Source organism: Scylla paramamosain, chromosome 10, assembly GCF_035594125.1.
Source record: "Scylla paramamosain isolate STU-SP2022 chromosome 10, ASM3559412v1, whole genome shotgun sequence".
NCBI classification, from domain to species: Eukaryota; Metazoa; Arthropoda; class Malacostraca; order Decapoda; family Portunidae; genus Scylla; species Scylla paramamosain.
Genome location: NC_087160.1, coordinates 4,839,596 through 4,861,634, shown reverse-complemented (window position 1 = coordinate 4,861,634; position 22,039 = coordinate 4,839,596). Strand labels below are relative to the sequence as shown.

The window sequence follows — 22,039 nt, the reverse complement described above, 5'->3', positions numbered from 1 at the left end:
AATGTTATGAAAGATAAGGGATAATTCTTTTGCTTTTCAGCTACCATGACTCCTGCTGGCTCCTGGACTAGAGAGAGAGAGAGAGAGAGAGAGAGAGAGAGAGAGAGAGAGAGAGAGAGAGAGAGAGAGAGAGAGAGAGAGAGAGAGAGAGAGAGAGAGAGAGAGAGAGAGAGAGAGAGAGAGAGAGAGAGAGAGAGAGAGAGAGAGAGGGGGGGGGGGGGGGGAAGGGAAGGAAAAGGGGGAGTGAGGGAAAAGGGCAGGGAAGTGAGAGGGAGGGAAGGGGGATGGAGAATGCAAAAGGGACTAGCGACTGAGTGATGTCACTTAAATGGGTGTTTGTGTTCGAAGTGGAGGACCATGTTTGAACTGGAGAACAAAATTTATTCGCCTTTTTTGAATTGGGAGTTGTTCAAATTGAAGATGTTCAAATCACGAGGTATGACTGTACAGTATAACTGCTATGAATAAAAAAACAAATTATTACTCACCACTGGGTAGTATGCAGTAGCAGGTGAACCAGTGCAATGTATCAAGTTACCATTATAATGATGCAACACACTTACACTTGACAATAAATCTGCACCAGTGACTATAATAATGATAAAGGTATAGATACATTTAAAATTAACTACTATACTCTTCAGTATGATTGTACATGATGCACCATCTACTGTTTTTAACAGCACCATCCATATTCTGGCAGAAAGTCTTCTAATGACCTAGATATTGATTTGGGCTACATGTAAGTATGCAAGGCCCATAAACCATTCAGGTTACAAAATATCTGAGATATAAGTATAAGAGTTAAAGAGAATTTACTGTAGTTGGGTTACATGTACTACACATCAAAATCTTAAAACCCATTAACACCTCTTAAAAAAAATCACAGTTGCTTTTAATCACAAGCAAAACTTTGTCTCATGCACTTGTACTCTGATAATACAGCAACTTCATCCCATTGTGGTGCCTTATTTCTTCCATTCCTAGGAGACATTTTGTGGAGTTGTCCTTTCACAATCACAGAGAAAGTGAGACTGTCAGTCAGTCAGCAGTTGTCAAACCTCACCTGTACTTTTATTGTTCATATTTTGTGGAGTTGTCCTTTCACAATCACAGAAAAACTGAGACTGTCAGTCTGTCAGCAGTAGTCAAGCCTCACCTGTACTTTAATTGTTCAGTACATAACACAAATTGTCTAACTGGACCAGCATGTATCAATAAGTCTTAAACAAGCATTTGTACTTCACACAAAACTTCAAAATCTTGCTTCACTCCATATTACTTTTTAATAACTTATTTTAACTAATTTACATAAAAATATCAGGAATAGCAAAAAAAAAAAATAAATAAATGAATAAACAAAAAAGATTGAGTTTTCTTAGACCCTGTTTTTTCCCAACTCTATAGGCAATCCATTCCACACTTTTATGTGTCTGTTTGTGAAAGGCATTCTGTCCCTTCAAAGACTTAAGCATACTGGGGATGGCTTAGAAATGCATCCAAGATATGCATGGAGTGGCATTTGAAGATGTGGTGACACTAAGGGTAGAGATTGATATATTCAAGAAGGAAGTGAATTACTGTTTTTCAGTAAGTGTAGGTCCCTTTTGCCTACAAAGCACCCCTCACTGGACCTCCCATCCATATGTGAGAAACTAGTTAATTCTGAGGGGTACCTGAGCTATGGTTCCCTGTCCATCATTACCCAGATCTTCTATTGTACTACATTTCAGAGAAAAAGCAGTTTTAATACTATATTAATGTATTTCAAATTATGAAAACATACTAATAATGGCAACCCTGTAATGGCTACCATATAATACCCCCTAGTTTGTACTGAACTATGAGGGCCACCATATAATACCCCTAGTTTGTACAAAGACAATGGTGTGTTAACATATACTGCATGAATACATTTGATATTATTTGAGAATTTAAATTCTAACTTTAAAAATCTCATTTTCCATGATCATAACATCAAAATTTATTAATTTACTTACTACTCTCCTTAAAACATAGCACAATTATAAATCATGGCTAAAAACCCCACTGATTCACTGACTCTACTTTATGAACTCTGAAAATCACCAAAACAATTTTGCTTACACACAGTATTCTAGACAAATGCTGAAAATAAGGAGGATACTAACATTTCAGAATTTGGATACACAACCCAAATTCCTTCACCATAATTCATCAATATACCTCCATCAATTACATAAGTTTCAGCTTTTTGGTTTTCACCTTTACGCATTCGTTGTTCACACCTCACAGCAAGAATAAGATCAAAGCCTGTAGTGACTGGTTTGATCCCGGGGGCACAAGCAAGGGTGAGATGAGCACGACTTCCTTTTCCTGATGTTGGGTAAAACCTGTCCTCATCACAGAAAATTTCTCTCTCAGTCACACTTGGGAGACAAACAGAGGTGTTCTTGTACTTTGAAAATCTAAATTTTTCCTTGCTCCTATCTGAATTAGAATGACTGAACTGGTGCTTTTTCAAAACCCCAGAATTCAACAGAGTCACAGGAGGATCTTCATGATCATCACTAGACCATAATTCCAACTGCTCCTTGGTCAGTTTGAGTCTTGCTCCTATAGTTCTTGTAGTAATTACAAAACCTACTACACACAATCTAAACCCCTTGCCCAAAGATTGTTTCACAACTGGACTGTTAATATATTCATTAGCACCCATACTTTTTCCCCTCGCTGTGAACTTTGAAGTTGCATGAAGCACACGGCGTCTGTCAGCAACTATGTCTTGAGCAAAGAAGCTGTGAAGATCTGAAATGAAGAAAAAATAAATTACATGTTTTCTCATCTACTTGGAAGGGACAAGTTGCAATTTTTAAAAACCTTATTACTAAAGGAAATGGACATCACTAACACCAAAGACGACAAGCCATAAACTATGGATAGTCCTTAGAGATTTCCCCTGAATGAACAAAGTGCAAGGACCATCAATCTATACAAAGAAAGCACTTTTATCCTATTTACTCCTTAGTCAAACTATCTTCCTATGGCTTCTATCCTTCTCCCTATAACTTCATCTCAGGTTTCCTTTCTGACCATTCTATTGCTGCTGTGGTAGACAATCACTGCTCCACACCTAAATCTATTAACAGTGGTGTTCCTCAAGGTTAAGCCCCGTCATCCACTTTATTTTTCATCAATGATCTTCACCATATATATATATATATATATATATATATATATATATATATATATATATGAGGGGCATCAATCTAGGACAACAAAATTTACAAAAAAAATAAAAAATAAAATAAAATGAAATAAAATAAAATAAAATAATAATAATAATAATAGGCAAGTCCCCAAAGAGAAGTCAGAAACAATCATTGAAAATTGAAGGATATGTGTCTTGAAACCTCGCTTGAGCTTAAGTCCAGGAAAGGAGGAAATACAAAAGCAGGCAGGGAGTTCTAGAGTTTACCACAAAAAAGGGTAAATGATTCGAGAATACCAGTTAACTCTTGCCATCGTGTGACTCGTGCAGGGTGTAACTGCCAACCACTTCTTCAAGATGACCATTTTTTGTGGCGACCACTGACCACAAAATGTGTCCTGTGTGAAGGCAGCCTACGACTGTAATAACCATATAGACATTATTGGGCACTTGTGAAGAATGTGGATCCCACAGCTTGTCTATAAGAGTTGCCAGCTATGCATTTCTGCTGCAACATTGCCATGCTGGGCAAGTGAGGCAGGCTGACAACACAGTGGAATGTTATGATAGGCAGTATATATATATATATATATATATATATATATATATATATATATATATATATATATATATATATATATATATATATATATACATATACATATATATATATATATATACAGGGGAACAATGAAAGCCAGATTTTTGTTTTCCACACTGCTACTCTTTGCAACCATTCTTTGCCAGTCTGGGTGAAATAAGTAACATTGAAAACACAATGGGATGCTATGATACATAGCTAATGTGTACACAGGAAGACTGATTGATTGCCTTATTGTTGTATAGCTTTTGTAGTTTGTTAGCACCACACTCAGACACATCCCCACCACAATCTCTCCCAGTCTCTCTCTCTTCGGCACGGTCACACACACACACTACCACACCTTCCAATGGACTCTAAATCATAATCAAGACACAATATGAAATTACGCATTGAAAGATGGGTATCTTGAGTCTGATATTAAGGTGTTGGATACCACACACATTCATAAACTTTCTACCACACTCCTAGTAGCACCCTTAATCTAACTTTTACATTACTAGACAGGCATCTTGTAAGGCGTTAGATACCACACAAACTCAAAAGATTCTCTATCACCATTTATCATACTTAAGAAAATAATTTTTACATCACAAGACAGATATCATACAAGACCAAATTTCAGGAATGGATACAACAGAATGACATTAATTCAAGATGGTGAAAGCATGCATTTCATTTTTTAAACCTTTTCTTCATTGAAATTCATCAAATAGTTATTTAAAAATTCCTTGGACCACACACATTATTTTGGACTTATGTCTGGCCTTTCACCAGTAAAAAATAGATCAACAAATATAAAACCTGGCACTTATTGTTCCCCTGTTGATGCATTAGCTGTTTATCAAAACATCCCACTGTGATGCCAGGCTGCCTCACTCACCCAGCATGGCAATACTGCAGCAGGAATGCAATGCTGACAACTCAAACTGGTGAGCCACACAACCAAGCTATGTAGGCAGGTCTCAAAAGGCCCATTACTGGAACATACCTGTCTGAAAATAAATATAGGATTATCTTAACAATAGCAGCTTCTCATACAGTACCAAAATTAAGTGCATAAGGTGATGAATACTCACTGTACAACATGTGGGGGAGGGTTCATTTTGGGGTCAAGCATGGTTACATTACAGTGATGTGACCTATCTTGTGCTGCATCACAAATAGATCCATGCTCATGAGGCTCACTTGGAGGGACAGAGTGTAATGTAAGTGTTCATATGCTTGTATCTGGGTACTGTGACTTCACCACATGACGAAAGGCTTTGCCAATCAAACAAAATCTTCCTTTTCCTACCAATAGCAGAACATATGGACTTGCACACTAAAGGTTTACCAGTGGACTCCTTCAAGCACGCCACAGTAACTACTGTGGAACCAGACTAACTTGGTAGTCAGGATGTTGGGTGTTCCTGTCCCACATTGCTGTCACGTTCAGGGTCGACAGACATACAAACACCTCTCTCTCGCTCATATTGTCATCCTTTGCCTTGATTTTTCCAAAATTATAAGTTGTTATATATAACTACATGTTTTTTTTGAATGGCTTTCAATCTGTTGATGAAACAATGATACTGTATATCTTCTGCTACACCTGGCAATAATTATGTATAGGCCATATGGTGCTGCTGTCCCAGTGTCCTTGACTTAAGAATCCCACAGGCCATATCCTGCTGGCCATGGTCAGGTTATTCTGAGGATGGGGTAGCAACTGTGCAAAGAGGTACAACCAACATCCTGGGTATCAAGCTGGTCTGGTTCCACTATAGTCCTGTGACAGGTATCTAATTTACCATTTTATTATTGACTGATATTTCTGTTACACTGGATGCAATTTAATTGTCATACTAATATGTATCAAATAAAGTTTCATGCAGGACACATTCGTAGTGCACGTAGTGCCACTAATTCATCCGAGCTGTGTACTTTGGAATTGGTCCGTTTGTCATCCTCCACAATGGTATTGTTATAGCAAGGGGTATTGTTAGGCAGGATGCCACTGTAAAGCATGTGGTTATGCCTGTTGGCTTCTTTCTCTCAAGCCATGTGCAGCGAGTCAGGCATGGGGAAGGCACCAGACTTTTGGGTTCCATGCTTTGTAGTCAGGAGAAGGAGGCAGCAGGCAGGCGACTGAGATAGCCAGTCAGTGACGAGGCTTAGAAGACAGCAGATGTAGAGCAGCAGCAGCAAGATGAGTCTGGTGGCCACAGGTCTTGAAACAGCAGCTGTGATGCCCTGATGGGCAGACCTGAGGCAAAAATGAATGCATACGTGGTGATGGGAGTTTGGTATCCGGACATGTGGTGACCTGTGTGAGGTCCTGTGGAGGCTAGAGGGAGTACCAACCTGGAGGAAGACCATGGAGTGCAGACATCATAGCTGGTTGCAAAACATCATTGCAGCTGGAGGAACCTATGTGAGGTGTCTGCTGTGCACCTGAGGGGCAACCTGAGGAAGGACAGTGTGAAGAAGACGTCCTGTGGCTGTAAGGATTACAGGCTGCTGGGATGTGCAACTGAAAGACTTTGCCATGTTCAGCTGCAGCTCCTGCATTACGCTCAGAGACATGTGTTGTGTTTCCACTCCCATGTTCGCCTCATGTGTGTTGGGATGCCAGGTTCTTGTCCTTCTGGGTGGCTGTGTTGAGACTTGTAGTAAGGATTTTCCCGAAAAGCAATGTTTTTTCCTCTGATGTATGAAATTTCCCAAATATGACTTATTTTGGCCTCCCCCACCTTAAAACCCCACTTTCCCATCAGATCCTGGAGAGGGATAGCAATAGAATACAGGTAGTCATCAACTTACTACCTATGCAACTTATGACTGACTGCATTTACAATCACTTCTGCACAAGTTTCAGGCTAGCTCTTGGTGCCGCCAGGAGGCTGGGAGGCTAAGAGCTGGGGGACGCTCACATTATTCCTGCACCCATACAAAGCTCCCAGCACAATACACTTCCTCCTGTGTTTGTTTGTCTTTCACTTTGGATATTTTTTTTTACAATATCACCCCCCAAGATGTTTACAAAAAAGTCATTTTCTACTTCTTAACCTGCTAAGGAAAGAAATGCCACTGATCTCAACACAAAAATGAGAGTGATTAGGCAACAGGAAGGAGGGAAGAATGTGAATGTGATTGCTACCCCACACGCTGCCCCAGCTGACTCAGATGACAACATCGACAATCCACAGCCTAGCACTAGTGGCCAATACATGTTTTTTGTTTGTTTTGTGACCAAAATGTTTGCTATTTTTTTTTGCACCTGTATTTTGTATCTTTTGCAAATATTAAACCAAGTGTACTATTTCATATAGTGTCTGACTTAAACCTGACAAACATAATAACAATAAGATGATTCAAACCTGATGAATATAATAATAAAAAAAAAAAAAAAATGTGTAGAATGGGTTGAAAGATAACTACTAAGACAGTGATGACACAATGGTTATAACAATAATGAGCAAAGAAAATGTTCATAAAATATGACAAAGATGATTACAATACCATTAAACTGTATAATATACCTAAGGTAATTATAACATTGGTCAACTCATGACCACATTGACTTACGACTGGTCTGTCGGAACTGACTGCAGTCATAAGTTGACAACTAGCTGTACATAAGGATACACTATTGGTAAGATTTACCTAAATATATTAAGGAAGCATAAAGAACAATAACAAATTTTGTGAAATAAAAGAAAAGAAATGGAAAGAGAAGAAAATGGAAGACACAGACAGTGAGAAGGGACACATCAGGAGGTGCTGCTTCAAAGGCAACACTCCCACCCAACAACCAAACACACACATCAGCAAAATATAGGGAGACTGAGGAAATAACCTTAGTCTACTAATTTTCTGACAATATTTATTACTCAGCAAAATATGAAGCTTTTTCAAGCCGTGATCTATATACAATTAAGGGATCAGAAGTGAAATTAATGAACTGAATGAATCTGAACCTGACCTAATCTAATCTGACCCATCCATCACATAAGAACGCTGATGTTAATTCAATATTACCCAAAAAGTGTCTGGACCATTTGAGTATTTTTTCAAGCATATATTTTTTTTTTCAGCAGTTCCCCAAAGTGGCAGGATGTTAACATGGTTATCCTAAGTAATTATACATGTAAAGTGAATGCTTAAGTTACTTATACATACAGAAAAACAAGACACACCAAGTGATTACAAAGAAAAATACACAAACAATGGAAAAAAAAAAAAAAAAAAATTGTCACTCCAATATCTAACAAAAAACCAACCTGACTCAGAAGTAAATTTAATTATCTTCATATTTTTCCCCATTTCCTCCCTTTAATTCACTGATAATTAAATATAATTATGGGCTCAAGAGGAGCAAGGAATATTCTTCCATTCCTATGAATACTGAGAATAAAACTACAGTGATAGAAAACGAGAAGCTTTTGCCACCTCTTCCCTTCCTTCCTCAGCTGATCTTATTTTTTTGTGACTCATTGTGCATGTAAAGTATCATATCTCCGCTCTTGCTAATTATACATTCATATGAATAAGTACTCCCTCAAATGGTCCTTTGCTCAAATGGTCGTGTATTAATCCAAAACTAGTGACAGATAAAATTAAACACTAACAAATCCACAAAAACTGATAATACGCAAACCTAACATTCACAAAAAAAAAAAAAAAAATGTAATATGGAAAACCAGCATTCACAAAACAGCATAAACTGATAACAAATAAAACCAAACTATTATAAATCAACAAAGGTAATTGTCTAGCCCTTCCCCGGCCTTATTACTGGTATTCTCTTCCATCCTTTCACATATACCTTTAGATGCCTCTAAAACATAAATATAAGGTGCGGGAGAAGCGCCCCCGTCTTTAAAGGGTGGGGTCCAGGGAGCGGGGGAAAAGCATCCTGGGTTAGATTTGGTAAAGCTAGGTTAGTATCTTTAAAGGGGATCCAGGGGCGTTTAAAGGGTGCCGGTTAGGTTAGTCAAGGCGGGTCCGGTCCGGTTAGGTTTGGCAATTGGTTAGTCGTCGTAGACTTTTATATTCAACATTACCTAACCTAACCTTTGCGGGAGGCTTTGACCCCCCCACCCCCTCCCTAAGGGCGAGGCACTTCTTCCACCTTATATTTACGTTATTGGTGTATCTACAGGTATGTGCGAAAGAATGAGATATAAGAGTAGTAATAAGGCGGGAAAGGCCTCTAGACAATTACTTCAACAAACACTGATTATATATATATATATATATATATATATATATATATATATATATATATATATATATATATATATATATATATATATATATATATATATATATATATATATAAACCCAAATACACAACAGAGAGAGAGAGAGAGAGAGAGAGAGAGAGAGAGAGACTCGTAACAAATCAAAACTCACGAAACGGCCTCTTGCTTGCTATCTGGATGCCACGGGACTGGGCACTATTTTTCACTCTTACTGTCACACAGAATCGCCTTTCGAAAGGCACAACACCCAGTCTCGAGTATTTAAGGAGTAACACCTCACCTCCCCAGCGCCTCGGTAGCCACGGGTAAAATGGCGCCGAGGCTTGAGAAAAATTCCTGCAGTCCCGCTTTTTTAACTATATCATTGGAGATTCGTATTAAATGAAACGTTTTAAATAATATACAGCAGACAAAAATCACGAAAACATAAATAAGTAGATAAATTAATAACCAAGAGGTACAGTATAGGAAGTCTGAGGTAACAGCACTTACGAAGCACTAGGCAGCAGAAGCTGTGCAAACATTTGAACATTTTATATTTTAAAAGGAACACTTAACAAATTACAACAAAGAAAAGTGAAAAACAATAAATTAATAATCAAGAAGTATAACGTAAGAAATGTGGAGTACCAGCATTTTCAGCAAACACTTTAATATATTGGCATCAGAAACCGCGCCAACATTTGAAAACCTTATATAGTGAATAAAAAGATGTTTTAAAAGATGATGCAATAAAGAAGTGCCCAAAAAACAATAAACAAGTAAATAACCAGGAAGTATAGAATAAAAAAAAAAGTAACGTAATTAAAAAAAAATTAAACAGCAAAAAATTAAATCGCGTTTGAATATTTTAAATGGCTAAAAAAAAAAAAAACGCTGTAGACAAGGTACAGAAAAGGAGAAAAATAATAAATAGGAAGTATGAAGTTAAGATATTAATGGAGGTGAGCACTAAAAACTGCACCAACATTTTAAAATTTTAAAATTACATATTCTGAAAAAAAGATTTACTTAGGCAAGATAAGTAAAAGAAAATACAAAAAGATATATAAATAAATAAATAAATAAAAATAAATAAATAAATAAATAAATAAACAGGAAATTGTGGGGGTGTGTGGCAACACTCAACTTCCGGCCGTATCACGGCGCGTGGGAGTTAGTGTTTACTCAGCCGCGACGGAGACAGGTAGTCCCGTACCCTCTCTGTACATGGATACTTGCCTTCAGTAAACCTCGCCACGCTTCTCCTGCCTTTCCTTATTCTAGCCCCGACATGGCGCAGTTTCTTCAGGGGTTAATGGAGGAAGGCATGGGTGGCGTACAGACGCCCACGGGAGCCGTTAGCCCAGCAGACGCAGCCATGTGGTCTTCAGCGTCGTCATACCGCGCCATGCGGCGCACACAAAGCCCTGACCCCACACCAGCCACCGGGCAGCAGCCTTGGCCAGCAAACTTGCAGCGGCGCCCACCACCTCCTCCACCCGGACCAGGGGGAGCGACCGCGGGCATGTCGCCAGCTGCGTTTGAGGCGTGGGCCACCAGCGTTGAAGACTACGGCAGCATCTGCGGCTGGGTGCCACCGATGGCAGCACCCTGTGTGCGCCTCCTTTGCAACACAGGTGCAGCAGCGCATCGACGCGCGCCTGGGCAAGCACGAATTCAGGCAGCTCTCAACCACGGATGCAATTGACATAGTAAGAAGCGTAGTGATTGGCCCACGTTGTGTAATTGGAGCGTGGGCAGAGTTCTTCTCACTGGTACAAGCACCGAGTGACAGCGTGTGTGCGTACATCTCTCAGTGCCGCGCCAAAGCAAACGAGTGCGGCTTCCGGTGTCCCGAGTGCCAGTGTCCCTTGGATGAGTACATGCTCAGCAAGAAAATAGTGATGGGGCTACGTGACCGCAGCATGAAAGCGGAGGTGCTGCGAGGCCTCCCACGCCTCGAGTCATTCAGTGATGTGGTCCGCGCGTGTGAAGTTATTGAGGCGGCGGAAAAGGCTAGTGAGCGGCCCCCTAGTGACGTAGCCGAGGTGGCGGCAGCGGGTCCAGCGCGCTGGTCTGGGAGGCAAGGAAAAGCTCGCCAGGAGGGGGCACGGCAAGGACGCAGGCGGTCCTCAGCGTGCGGAGACTCTTGAGTGCTGTGGTGGGCGGCAGTGCAAGGCGTTTGCAGCAACATGTCGTTGCTGTGGCCAGAAGGGGCACTTCTGGCGCCTGTGCCGGGCCCTCACCCCTCGGGGCAGTGCCCGCCCTGCCCAACACTCGAACCTCCCCCCAACTTCCGGAGCAGTGATTGTTGGAGGAGTGGAGACTACAGCGTCGCTGTCCGTGGTAATCAGTTGCTCCCGGCCCCGCGCCACTTGTTCCTACACAGCAGTTGCAGACACCGGGGCACAAGTGTCTGTAGCGGGCCGCCTACTGTTGGGGGACCTCGGCATATCCCAACGTCAGCTCCAGGCTACACCCATGGCAGTCACCCACGTTGCCGGGGGCAGCATGCGCCTCCTGGGGACCATCACATGTCAAGTCTCCGTGGGGTCTGCCTCCACCACGGAATGCATCTACATAGCGGAAGCTGTGCAGCAACTCTACTTGTCGCTCAAGGCATGTAAGGCCCTTCACCTGGTCCATCACACCTTCCCGCGCCCCCTAGCGCTCACTAGTGTGTGCGCTGTCAAGGCTGCAGACACCCCACAAGTACCACTTCGCCCGGAATCGCCACCCCACGAGCTTGTTGAGGAAAATGTTGACCGCCTAGAGAAATGGTTCCTAGAGCACTTCGGGCGCACGGTTTTTGCCATGGGACGCATGCCACTACCTGAGATGAAGGGCCCACCTCACCACATCCACTTACGGCCTGACGCACGCCCTCATGCTGTCCATGTCCCAGCCACAGTCCCGCTCCACTTCTTTGACGAGGTACGACGTCAGCTGGACGATGACGTGGACAAAGGGATCATCAAGGCGGTACCTGCAGGCGAACCTACTGAGTGGTGCTCTAGAATGGTGGTGGTACCAAAAAAGGACGGCAGACCCCGTCGCACGGTCGACTTTCAGCGCCTCAACCGCGCAAGCCTCAGGGAGACACATCACACCAGACCGCCCTTCGACCTCGTCTCTAGCGTGCCCAAGCATGCATTTAAGACAGTTGCTGACGCCTACTCAGGATACCACCAGGTTCCCCTCGACGAGGAAAGTCGCAAGCTCACAACATTCATCACTCCTTGGGGACGATACAGGTACTGCCGCACCCCCATGGGCCACTGTGCGTCACAGGATGCTTTTACTAAACGCTTTGATGACACCATCACTGACGTGCCCAGGAAGCTAAAGTGCGTGGACGACACCCTACTCCACAACAGCAGCGTCAGCGATGCTTTCTGGCATACATACGACTTCCTCCAGAGGTGCATGGAGAGTGGTGTCACCCTGCGGCCCGACAAGTTCCACTTCTGCAGGAGGAGCGTTACCTTTGCCGGCTACCTTCTGGGCTGGGAAGGGTACCAACCGAGCCGTGACCTCGTCAACAGCATAACTGACTTCAAGATGCCCGCACAGCCCACCTTGACTGATGTGCGGTCATGGTTCGGCCTAGTCAACCAAGTTGCACCCTTCTTGGCAGTCGCCCCTGTCATGGAACCCTTCAGGGAACTACTCAAGAAGCCAGGTGGGAAGGTAGTGTACTGGGACAAGCAATTGGAAGCCCTTGTCACCTCGGCAAAAGACACCATTGGGAGACTGGCAGCTGAGGGACTGCGCTTCTACGATGTATCACGCCCCACAGCAGTCCTCACTGACTACAGCCGACAAGGTATTGGCTTCGTTATCTTGCAGCAGTACTGTGAGTGTGTCTCCGAGAAGTCGCCACTGTGCTGCCCCGGCGGGTGGAAGCTGGTGCTCTGTGGCAGCCGACATCTCACAGCAGCTGAGAAGAACTACAGCACTCTCGAGGGAGAGGCACTCGCCATCGCCTGGTCTCTGAAGAAGGCACGCCTCTTCCTCCTCGGCTGCAAGAACCTCACGTTCGTCACAGACCACAAGGCCCTCACAAGAATTTTTGGGGACAAGGAGCTCAAGGACATAGCCAATCCCCGGCTTCTCAACCTGAAAGAGAAGACGCTAATGTTCACCTTCCGCATCAAGTACCTGAAGGGCGACACCAACTGTGCGGCAGATGCCTTGTCGCGCTACCCGATCCTGTCAGGTGAACCAGAAAGGTCGGACGAAGACGAGGAAGAGCTGGTATGCGCAGCCATGACGGCAGCTACAGTCGCAGCAGCTGAAGATGAGATGGGGCATGTCGTAGACCTTCGTCAAGTGGAAGAAGAAGCCGAACAGGACGAGGAGTACCGCCTCTTGAGGGAATGTGTGGCCAATGACGGGTGGGCTGAGCGCAAGGACTGGGAGCCGCCTGCCCTCCGCCCGTACTTCAGGATGCGGCGCCACCTGTCCTCCCAAGGGAGCGTGGTCCTGTACACCTGTGACGAGAAACACCCGCGACTAGTCGTGCCTGCAGCCCTCAGGCGCACAGTCCTGGCCAACCTGCACGCGGGGCACCAGGGCAGGGACTCCATGCTACGCAGGGCGAGGCAGTCAGTCTACTGGCCAGGGATTGACGCGGAGGTGGAGCAGAAGAGGCGCCAATGTGCAGTATGCGACACGCACGCCCCCTCCAGCCCCGCAGAGAGCCAGATGCCCACCCCACCCCCGCAATATCCATTCCAACAAGTAGTGGCAGACTTATTTCAACTGGATGGCCACACCTATATCGCCTTTGCCGACAGGCTCTCGGGATGGCTCGAGGTAGAGCACCTGTCAGGCGATGCCACCAGCGCACGCCTGATAGCAATCTTTCGACGGTGGTTCAGGCGCTTTGGCATCCCAGAGGAGCTGTCGTGTGACGGAGGAACAAACCTTACTAGCCAGGAATCCAGGAGCTTCTTCAACACCTGGTGTGTACGCCTGAGGATTTCATCCGCACACTATCCCCAGTCCAACGGCCGAGCAGAGGCGGCAGTCAAGTGTGCGAAGAGGCTACTACGCGGCAACACTGCCCGGAATGGCTCCCTGGACACCGACGCTGCTGCAAGGGCAATCATGCAGTATCTCAACACCCCCCCGCAGGGCTCTGAAGCCTCCCCAGCCCAGCTGCTCACAGGACGTCAGCTGCGGGATGCCATACCTGTCGACACATCTCTCTATGAAGTGAGCGAGCGGTGGGCTTGGCTTCTGCGGGAACGCGAACGGGCCTTGGTCCGCTCTGGGGACAACGCAGCCTCTCGGCACAACCAGTCAGCCCACAACCTTGAGCCCCTTACACCTGGCCAACGGACTCACATCCAGAACCCCAGCAGCGGACGCTGGGATCGCGCAGGTACTGTGCTGGAGACTACAGCACCCAGACAGTACCTGGTGCGGCTGGACGGCAGCGGGCGCGCCACCATCAGGAACAGGCGCCACCTACGGCCGCTCACGCGCGAACCGCACACTCAGGCAAGCGATGACGGGGCAGCTGCAACACCTGACCCCACCCCGCCTACTCAAAGAAGGCCCCAGCGCTCCAGACGGGCGCCACGTCACCTCTACGACTACGTATTAGGGGACACCACCCCTTAAGTGGCACCGTGAGTGTCGCACGCCCATAGTGTTTTGCCATTGACGGATCACATTGTGTTTATTTATTTCTCGCCCCCCATGTGCTTGTAACCCTTGGTCTGATTCATTTGAAGTATTTTCTGTTTTTGCCATTACACCGCCCACTTTGGGCTTCCTGTGTAATTGGGGGGAGAGTGTGGGGGTGTGTGGCAACACTCAACTTCCGGCCGTATCACGGCGCGTGGGAGCTAGTGTTTACTCAGCCGGGACGGAGACAGGTTGTCCCGTACCCTCTCTGTACATGGATACTTACCTTCAGTAAACCTCGCCACGCTTCTCCTGCCTTTCCTTATTCCAGCCCCGACAGAAATATAGTATAAAAGATTGAAATAGCAACATTTAAGAACAAAGCAGCAGAAACCGTGCCACCATCTGAAACCTTTAAATACTAAAAAGGACATTGTTGACAAAATACAGAAAAATAAATAGATAAATAAAAATAAAAATAAATAACCAGGAAGTATAGAATAGAAAATCTGAAATAGCAGCATTCAAGAAACAATAAGCAACAAACACCATGCTACATTTGAAAACTTTAAGGCTACTTTTACTGCGGTAAATGAACAGTGCCAGCTCGTAGCTAAAATTAGTGGGGGTGCTGCTTCAGAAAATCTTGAGTGACAGCTTGCATCTCACCTCATCTTCCCAGACTTACCAGGTCAGTTTGTCCTTTGGGAGAACACCTGTGCACACAATCAGATTACCCCAAGGGCTCATGATGATCCATCTGTCTCTGTGTTAATTTTTCCTCTTTATTTTCACTCCTTTTGATCTCTCACTGCAAAACTCCACATCAGATAAAATAAGCAGTGACCTCTCACACAGGGTAGTCTACTGACAGAGTCCAGGAGAGTTCAGGAGTCCAGTCTGTACTTGTTCTCCTTATCAAATATACTGACAAAATCACAACATCATGTGATTCCATAAGACTATAATTTAAGGAGGGAGACTGCAGGAACTAAGCAAAGGATACAACAGAAGTTGGATCCCTCAAGCCATGCTACCAATGACCAACGACCAGCAGTACAAGCAGTAAAAGATGGTGCCAGCAGTACAAGCTGAAACTGGTATCATCAGGCACATAATGATACCAGTTGTACTGTAGTATAAAATTATATCAACAGTGATTTAGCACACTGTAATATTTACAAATACTGTGGTAGTATGAAAATTTCATTTTATCCTTAAAACAGCCACAAATCACAATGCAACAAATTTACACAAGGAAAAAATTGTTGTATTAAAATTCAGCCTACCCTCATTGGAGTCAGCCTGGAAAGCTTGTGAAAAGTGTTCCACAAAGTCCTGTACTCCTAGAGCTTTTTGAAACCATGACCAGCCAATTGAGCAAATCTCTTCTGAGTCTACTTCATTCAGAAACCATCCATAATATATGGGTAGTACCGGCTGGTATGCTTTGATCTGAAAACAGCAGAAAAGGAAGAAATATATAATTATGATCCATGTATAAATTCATAAAACAGAATTTCTCCAAGGCAAGTGGAGGAGACATTAAAAAGTATAATGTTAAAAAATAGACAATCATTTACAAAACTAAACAGAGCAATTTAACAAATCTAAATTTTTTGCCATAATTAAATAAAGAAGTATGTTCTCCATTACAAAACAGAAATTCATTTATTATAAATATGGGAGGTGGACATAGGGAATTAACCCAGACAAGACTGGCCAAAGGGACTTCCTGTCTTGGCATAATGGTTTCACACAGTTTGCAAACACAATGGAACATTTGAAAATATGCTATCTAAAAAAAGAAAATTAATTTCCCTAAATATTTTTACACATGCACATACATTCCTCTTTCACTCACACCCATCATTCTACCAGATAATGATTTGTTGGGTTTGTCTTCTTTCACACTGTAATCCCATTCACCAAACAGTGAGTGGGCACTACTTGAGGTGAGATGTGGAGTTGTGACCTTGCATTTCCTACAGGAGTGGAAAGCTAGCAATTTTATCCTTCTGTTTTTTTGCATTTATTTATCATAGTGTGTGTGTGTGTGTGTGTGTGTGTGTGTGTGTGTGTGTGTGTGTGTGTGTGTGTGTGTGTGTGTATTTACTTATTTGCATTGTACAAGGCACAAGTCACAATTCATTTTGTATCCATAACCATATATATCCAGTTTTTCTTTGAACATGTGTACACTGTTTGCCACAACCACCTCTTCCTTCAAATCATTCCAGATTTCAGTAGTTCAATACGGGAAGCTATATTTCTTGATGTCACTCGAACATTCACTCTTCTTTATTTTCTTCCCAAGCCCCTTCATCCATCTCTCTCCTTCCTCCATATATGGTACCAAATCATTTCTATCTATTGTTTCTATATTGTTTACTAATTTGTACATTGTTATCACATCTCCTCTTTCTCTTCTCTCTTGTAGTATTGGTAATCCCATCTCTTCAAGTCTTTCAATTCTGATACCATCTTTGTCGCTATCTTCAGTATTCTTTCAAGTTTCCACATATCTTTTTTTTCTATGTGAAGCCCAAACTACTGCTGCATATTCCAATTTAAGACATATCAAGCTTGTTGAAATTTTCTTCATAATTTCTTTATCCATATATTTAGACACCACCTTGGTGTTTGTTAACATAGAGCCAAATAGCGTACAGCCAAATATCTTGTGATATTTGGTGATAGTGTGTCCTGAATCATCATTACTCCCAAATCTTTTTTTCATTACTTTTCATTATTATTTCTCCTCCCATTTGCCTTGATTTAGGGACTGAATATTCTATATAGAGGCTCACTTAATTCTTTTGCATAATCTTTGAACAACTAATTAGATATTTCATCTGATCCATCAGCCTTCCTTTTATCTAGGTTTTTTAATTCCTTTATTACTTCCTTTTTAATCATGGGGATGTTTTCCTTAATGTATGGTGTAATTTGTATCCTGTTATCTACTTGAAATGGCAATTCCCTCATAAATACAGACTAAGTGCTTGTTCAAAACTCCACATATTTCTTTTTCTTTTACATAGCTCATACCTTCATTGGCTATACTTTGCATCTTATCCTTGACTTTGATTTAACTTTTTATGTAGCTGCAGAAGAATTTTTGGTTAATAAATGCTCATTTTAATAATGTCTTTTTCACAACTTTTTTAGTTTTCTGATTCTAGGATATTAATTCCTTGCCTGCTTGTATCATTCACAAGTCTGGTCACTGCTGTGTCATCTGTTATCTGTCCCATCATAACTCTTGGGTTGTCTTGGCTTCAGAACATTTAATATCAAACCAGTGCTTTCTCCTCTTTTTGCCTTTCTTTATAAGTGGGAGTTTATTTGGTTATTCCTCTCATATAAATTTCATATAATCTTTCATGTTGTGTGTCTATGTCTCCTTTTAATTCTTGTTCCCAATTTACTGCTTCCAGAATTCATCATAGTTTCCTTTGTCATAATTCATTTTTTCTTATGGTCCTCCTGTTCATTTACATCATATACTAGCAACAAGTGATTAATTGTTTCCAATGGGCAACTGCAAATTATGTTTTCAAGGTCTTTTTGCCTTATGAAAGTAGGTCTAATATGGATGACTCATCTAAGCCTCTCTTTCTGGTACTGGATGTGATGTGTTGTCACAGGAAAATTTCTTAAGTTAAGTCTAATAACATATTATCCCAATAGTTGCCAGTACTGTTAACCTTCATGTCCTGCCAATTCATATTGCTATTAAAGTCACCATTTACTGTTATCCTTCTAAATCTCTCTTCCATACTTTGCAGTACTTGCAGCCTAAGGGCCCATCAAAAACAGGGCCCCATGCAACTTTTTATTTGTGTTACACATTATTATTATTCTCATTGTTACTCCATTAATTGCTTGTTTTGCAATATTAATGTAATTTTATTGTAATAAATTGTATGAAAGGAGATCATATGTTTCGCATGGGGTTGGATGATGTGGGGCCTAAAGGAGTTTGAGGCCTTGGGGCTCTACCACAAGTTCATACAGCACTGCCCTCTGCCAATAATTTTTCCCTCCCAGTTGTTTATACAGGAGCCTTATTCATCCATGAATGGAGTACTGCTCCCACAAATTGGGAGGTTTAACTCATACAGCCTTCCTAAACAGAGCAGAATCAAAAGTATCTTGTCTGATCAATTTCTCTCCTCTAACAAAGCATCTTAATCTTTTCAATGACTGACAAAATGTTGCATCTCTTACTGTTTTCTGTTGCTATTTATGTGGATACTGCTCTTTTAAACTTGCTTAATGCATGCCTTCCCCTCTTATAGCCTCAATGCACAAGACATTGTATAGGAGGAGGCAGTGGGCACCTGCCGAAATGATAATTACTCCCAGTGAGGTCTAAAGCACTGGATCAGGGGGTCCTGTGAACTTATCATTAAACCCAGTTGTGACCTCACTGAATGTTTCCCTTTGTGTTTCACAACACAAGGGGGCAGTCACAGCCTACCCTCTAAAGACAACTTTCTTCCTCCACAGAAAACTACAAGCACCTAATAACACACACACCCTTCACTCAAAATTTCAAAATTCATGGCGACTCCTACACCACCCTCAGAGTCCCTATCTGGGGAGGGGACCACAAATGTCCCCCGGTCAGGCTGCCCTTCTGATGATGACCCTAAGTGTCTTGACACACCCCCTCAACTTTTTCTTCATTAACTTCTGCAACATTCATGGTCTAAGATCTAATTTTCAGTTTGTAGAACACCACCTCTCCTCTTCTAAACCTCATCTTCTTTTCCTCACTGAAACTCAGGTGTCTGAGGCAACTGACAGTAGCCCCTTTCCTGTTCCCTCCTACTTTCTCTATCCTCACTTTCGATCCAAAGCTGGATGTTGCCTTTATGTGCGCAATGACTTAACCTGCTCTTGTGCCCACGCTCTTGAATCTTCCGAGTTTTCCACCATCTGGCTACAACTAAATTTATTTTGTACTGTATACCTCTCACCTAACTCCTCTGACTATAAGAAATTCTTTGACAACTTAACTTCCAAAGTGAAGCACATTCTGACTCTCTTCCCTTTTGCAGAGATCTCCACTCTTGGAGACTTCAATATTCACCACCAGCTCTGGCTTTCTTCTCCATTCACTGACCATCCTGGTGAACTAGCCTTCAACTGTGCTATCCTCCACGACCTAGAGCAACTGGTGCAACACCCTACTTGTACTCCTGACCACTGTCTTGGAGACACGCCCAACATTCTTGACCTTTTCCTGACCTCTAATCCTTCTGCTTATGCTGTCACCCTCTCTTCTCCATTGGACTCTGACCACAATCTCGCATCTCTATCTTGTTCTATCACTCCAATCCCTCCTCAGGATCCCCCTAAGCAAAGGTGCCTTGGGCATTTTGCCTCTGTTGGTTGGGGGACCTGAGGAGGTATTTTTGCTGATTTTCCTGATTTTCCTTGGAATGACTACTGCTTCCATATTAAAGACCTGTCTTTGTGTGCTGAGCGCATAACAGAGGTTGTCTGGCATGGAGGCGTACATTCCTCACTCTTTTTCTCAATCCTAAACCTTCCAAACCTTGGTTTAACACAGCTTGTTCTTGTGCTATACATGATAGAGAGGTGGCCCATAAAAGGTACTTAAGCCTTCCATCAACAGAATCTCATGCACTTTATATTTCTGCCTGGAACCATGCCAAGTTTGTTCTCCAACTAGCCAAAAACTCCTTCATTAACAGAAAGTGTCAAAATCTTTCAAGATCTAACTTGCAGCCTAAGGGCTGCAAGTTAGATCTTGACTTGTGACTTCTGGCATCTAGCCAAAAGTATCTCCAATAACTTTGCTTCTTCTTCTTTCCCTCCTTTATTTCAACCAGATGGCACCACTGCTATCGCATCTATTTCTAAAGCTGAACTCTTCGCTCAAACCTTTGCTAAAAACTCTACCTTGGACGATTCTGGACTTGTTCCTTTCTCTCCTCCATCCTCTGACTACTTCATGCTACCTATTAAAATTCTTCGCAATGATGTTTTCCATGTCCTAGCTGGCCTAAACCCTCAGAAGGCTTATGGACCTGATGGGGTCCCTCCTATTGTTCTCCAAAACTGTGCCTCCATGCTTGCACCTTACCTAGTCAAACTCTTTCAGCTCCGTCTGTTAACAACTACCTTTCCTTCTTGCTGGAAGTTTGCCTACATTCAGCCTGTTCCTAAAAAGGGTGACCATTCTAATCCCTCAAACTATCATCCTATTGCTTTAATTTCCTGCCTATCTAAAGTTTTTTAATCTATCCTCAACAGGAAGATTCTTAAACATCTATCACTTCACAACCTTCTATCTGATCACCAGTATGGATTCTGTCAAGGCCGCTCTACTGGTGATCTTCTGGCTTTCCTTACTGAGTCTTGGTCATCCTGTTTTAGAGATTTTAGTGAAACTTTTCCTATTGCCTTGGACATATCAAAAGCTTTTGATAGAGTCTGGCACAAAGCCTTGATTTCCAAACTACCCTCCTATGGCTTCTATCCTTCTCTTTGTAACTTCATCTCAAGTTTTCTTTCTGGCCATTCTATTGCTGCTGTGGTAGACAGTCACTGTTCTAAATCTATTAACAGTGGTGTTCCTCAGGGTTCTGTCCTGTCACCCACTCTCTTCTTATTATTCATCAATGACCTTCTTAACCAAACTTCTTGTCCTATCCACTCCTACGCTGATGATACCACCCTGCACTTTTCCACATCTTTTCATAGACATCCAACTCTTCAGGAAGTAAACATTTCAGGCAGGGAAGCCACAGAATACCTGACTTCTGATCTTTCTAAAATTTCTGATTGGGGCAGAGCAAACTTGGTATTGTTCAATGCCTCAAAAACTTAATTCCTCCATCTATCAACTTGACACAACCTTCCAGATAACTATCCCCTCTTCGTCAGTGACACTCAACTGTCCTCCTCTTCTACACTGAACATCCTTGGTCTGTCCTTCACTTATAATCTGAACTGGAAACTTCACATCTCATCTCTAGCTAAAACAGCTTCTATGAAGTTAAGCGTTCCAAGACGTCTCCGTCAGTTTTTCTCATCCTGCCAGTTGCTAACTCTGTACAAGGGCCTTATCCATCCATGTATGGAGTATGCTTCACATGTCTGGGGGTGTTCCACTCATACTACTCTTCTAGATAGGGTGGAATCAAAAGCTTTTCGTCTCATCAGCTCCTCTCCTCTAACTGACTGCCTTCAACCTCTCTCTCATCGCTGCAATGTTGCATCTCTAGCTGTCTTCTGCTGCTATTTTCATGCTAACTGCTCTTCTGATCTTGCTAACTGCATGCCTCCCCTCCTCCCACGGCATCGTTGCACAAGACTTTCTTCTTTCTCTCACCCCTATTC

General features: G+C 42.8%; 1 protein-coding gene across 5 annotated transcripts in view; it reads right to left on the bottom strand.

Annotated features, from left to right (window-relative positions):
- Positions 1-792: 792 nt before the first annotated feature.
- The window catches only part of LOC135104138 (2',3'-cyclic-nucleotide 3'-phosphodiesterase-like), a 39,718-nt gene continuing 18,471 nt past the window's right edge, over positions 793-22,039 (bottom strand). For 4 of the 5 annotated variants that reach the window (XM_064011169.1, XM_064011168.1, XM_064011170.1 and 1 more), the window contains 2 exons: positions 15,949-16,114; positions 793-2,787 (listed from right to left, as the gene is read on the bottom strand). In XM_064011169.1, the coding sequence (XP_063867239.1) occupies positions 2,117-2,787; positions 15,949-16,114 (837 nt within the window). In that variant the 3' untranslated portion in view covers positions 793-2,116. Of the gene's footprint in view, positions 2,788-4,674; positions 4,787-15,948; positions 16,115-22,039 lie in introns of those variants that run through there. The other variant, XM_064011172.1, reaches the window with a different exon arrangement.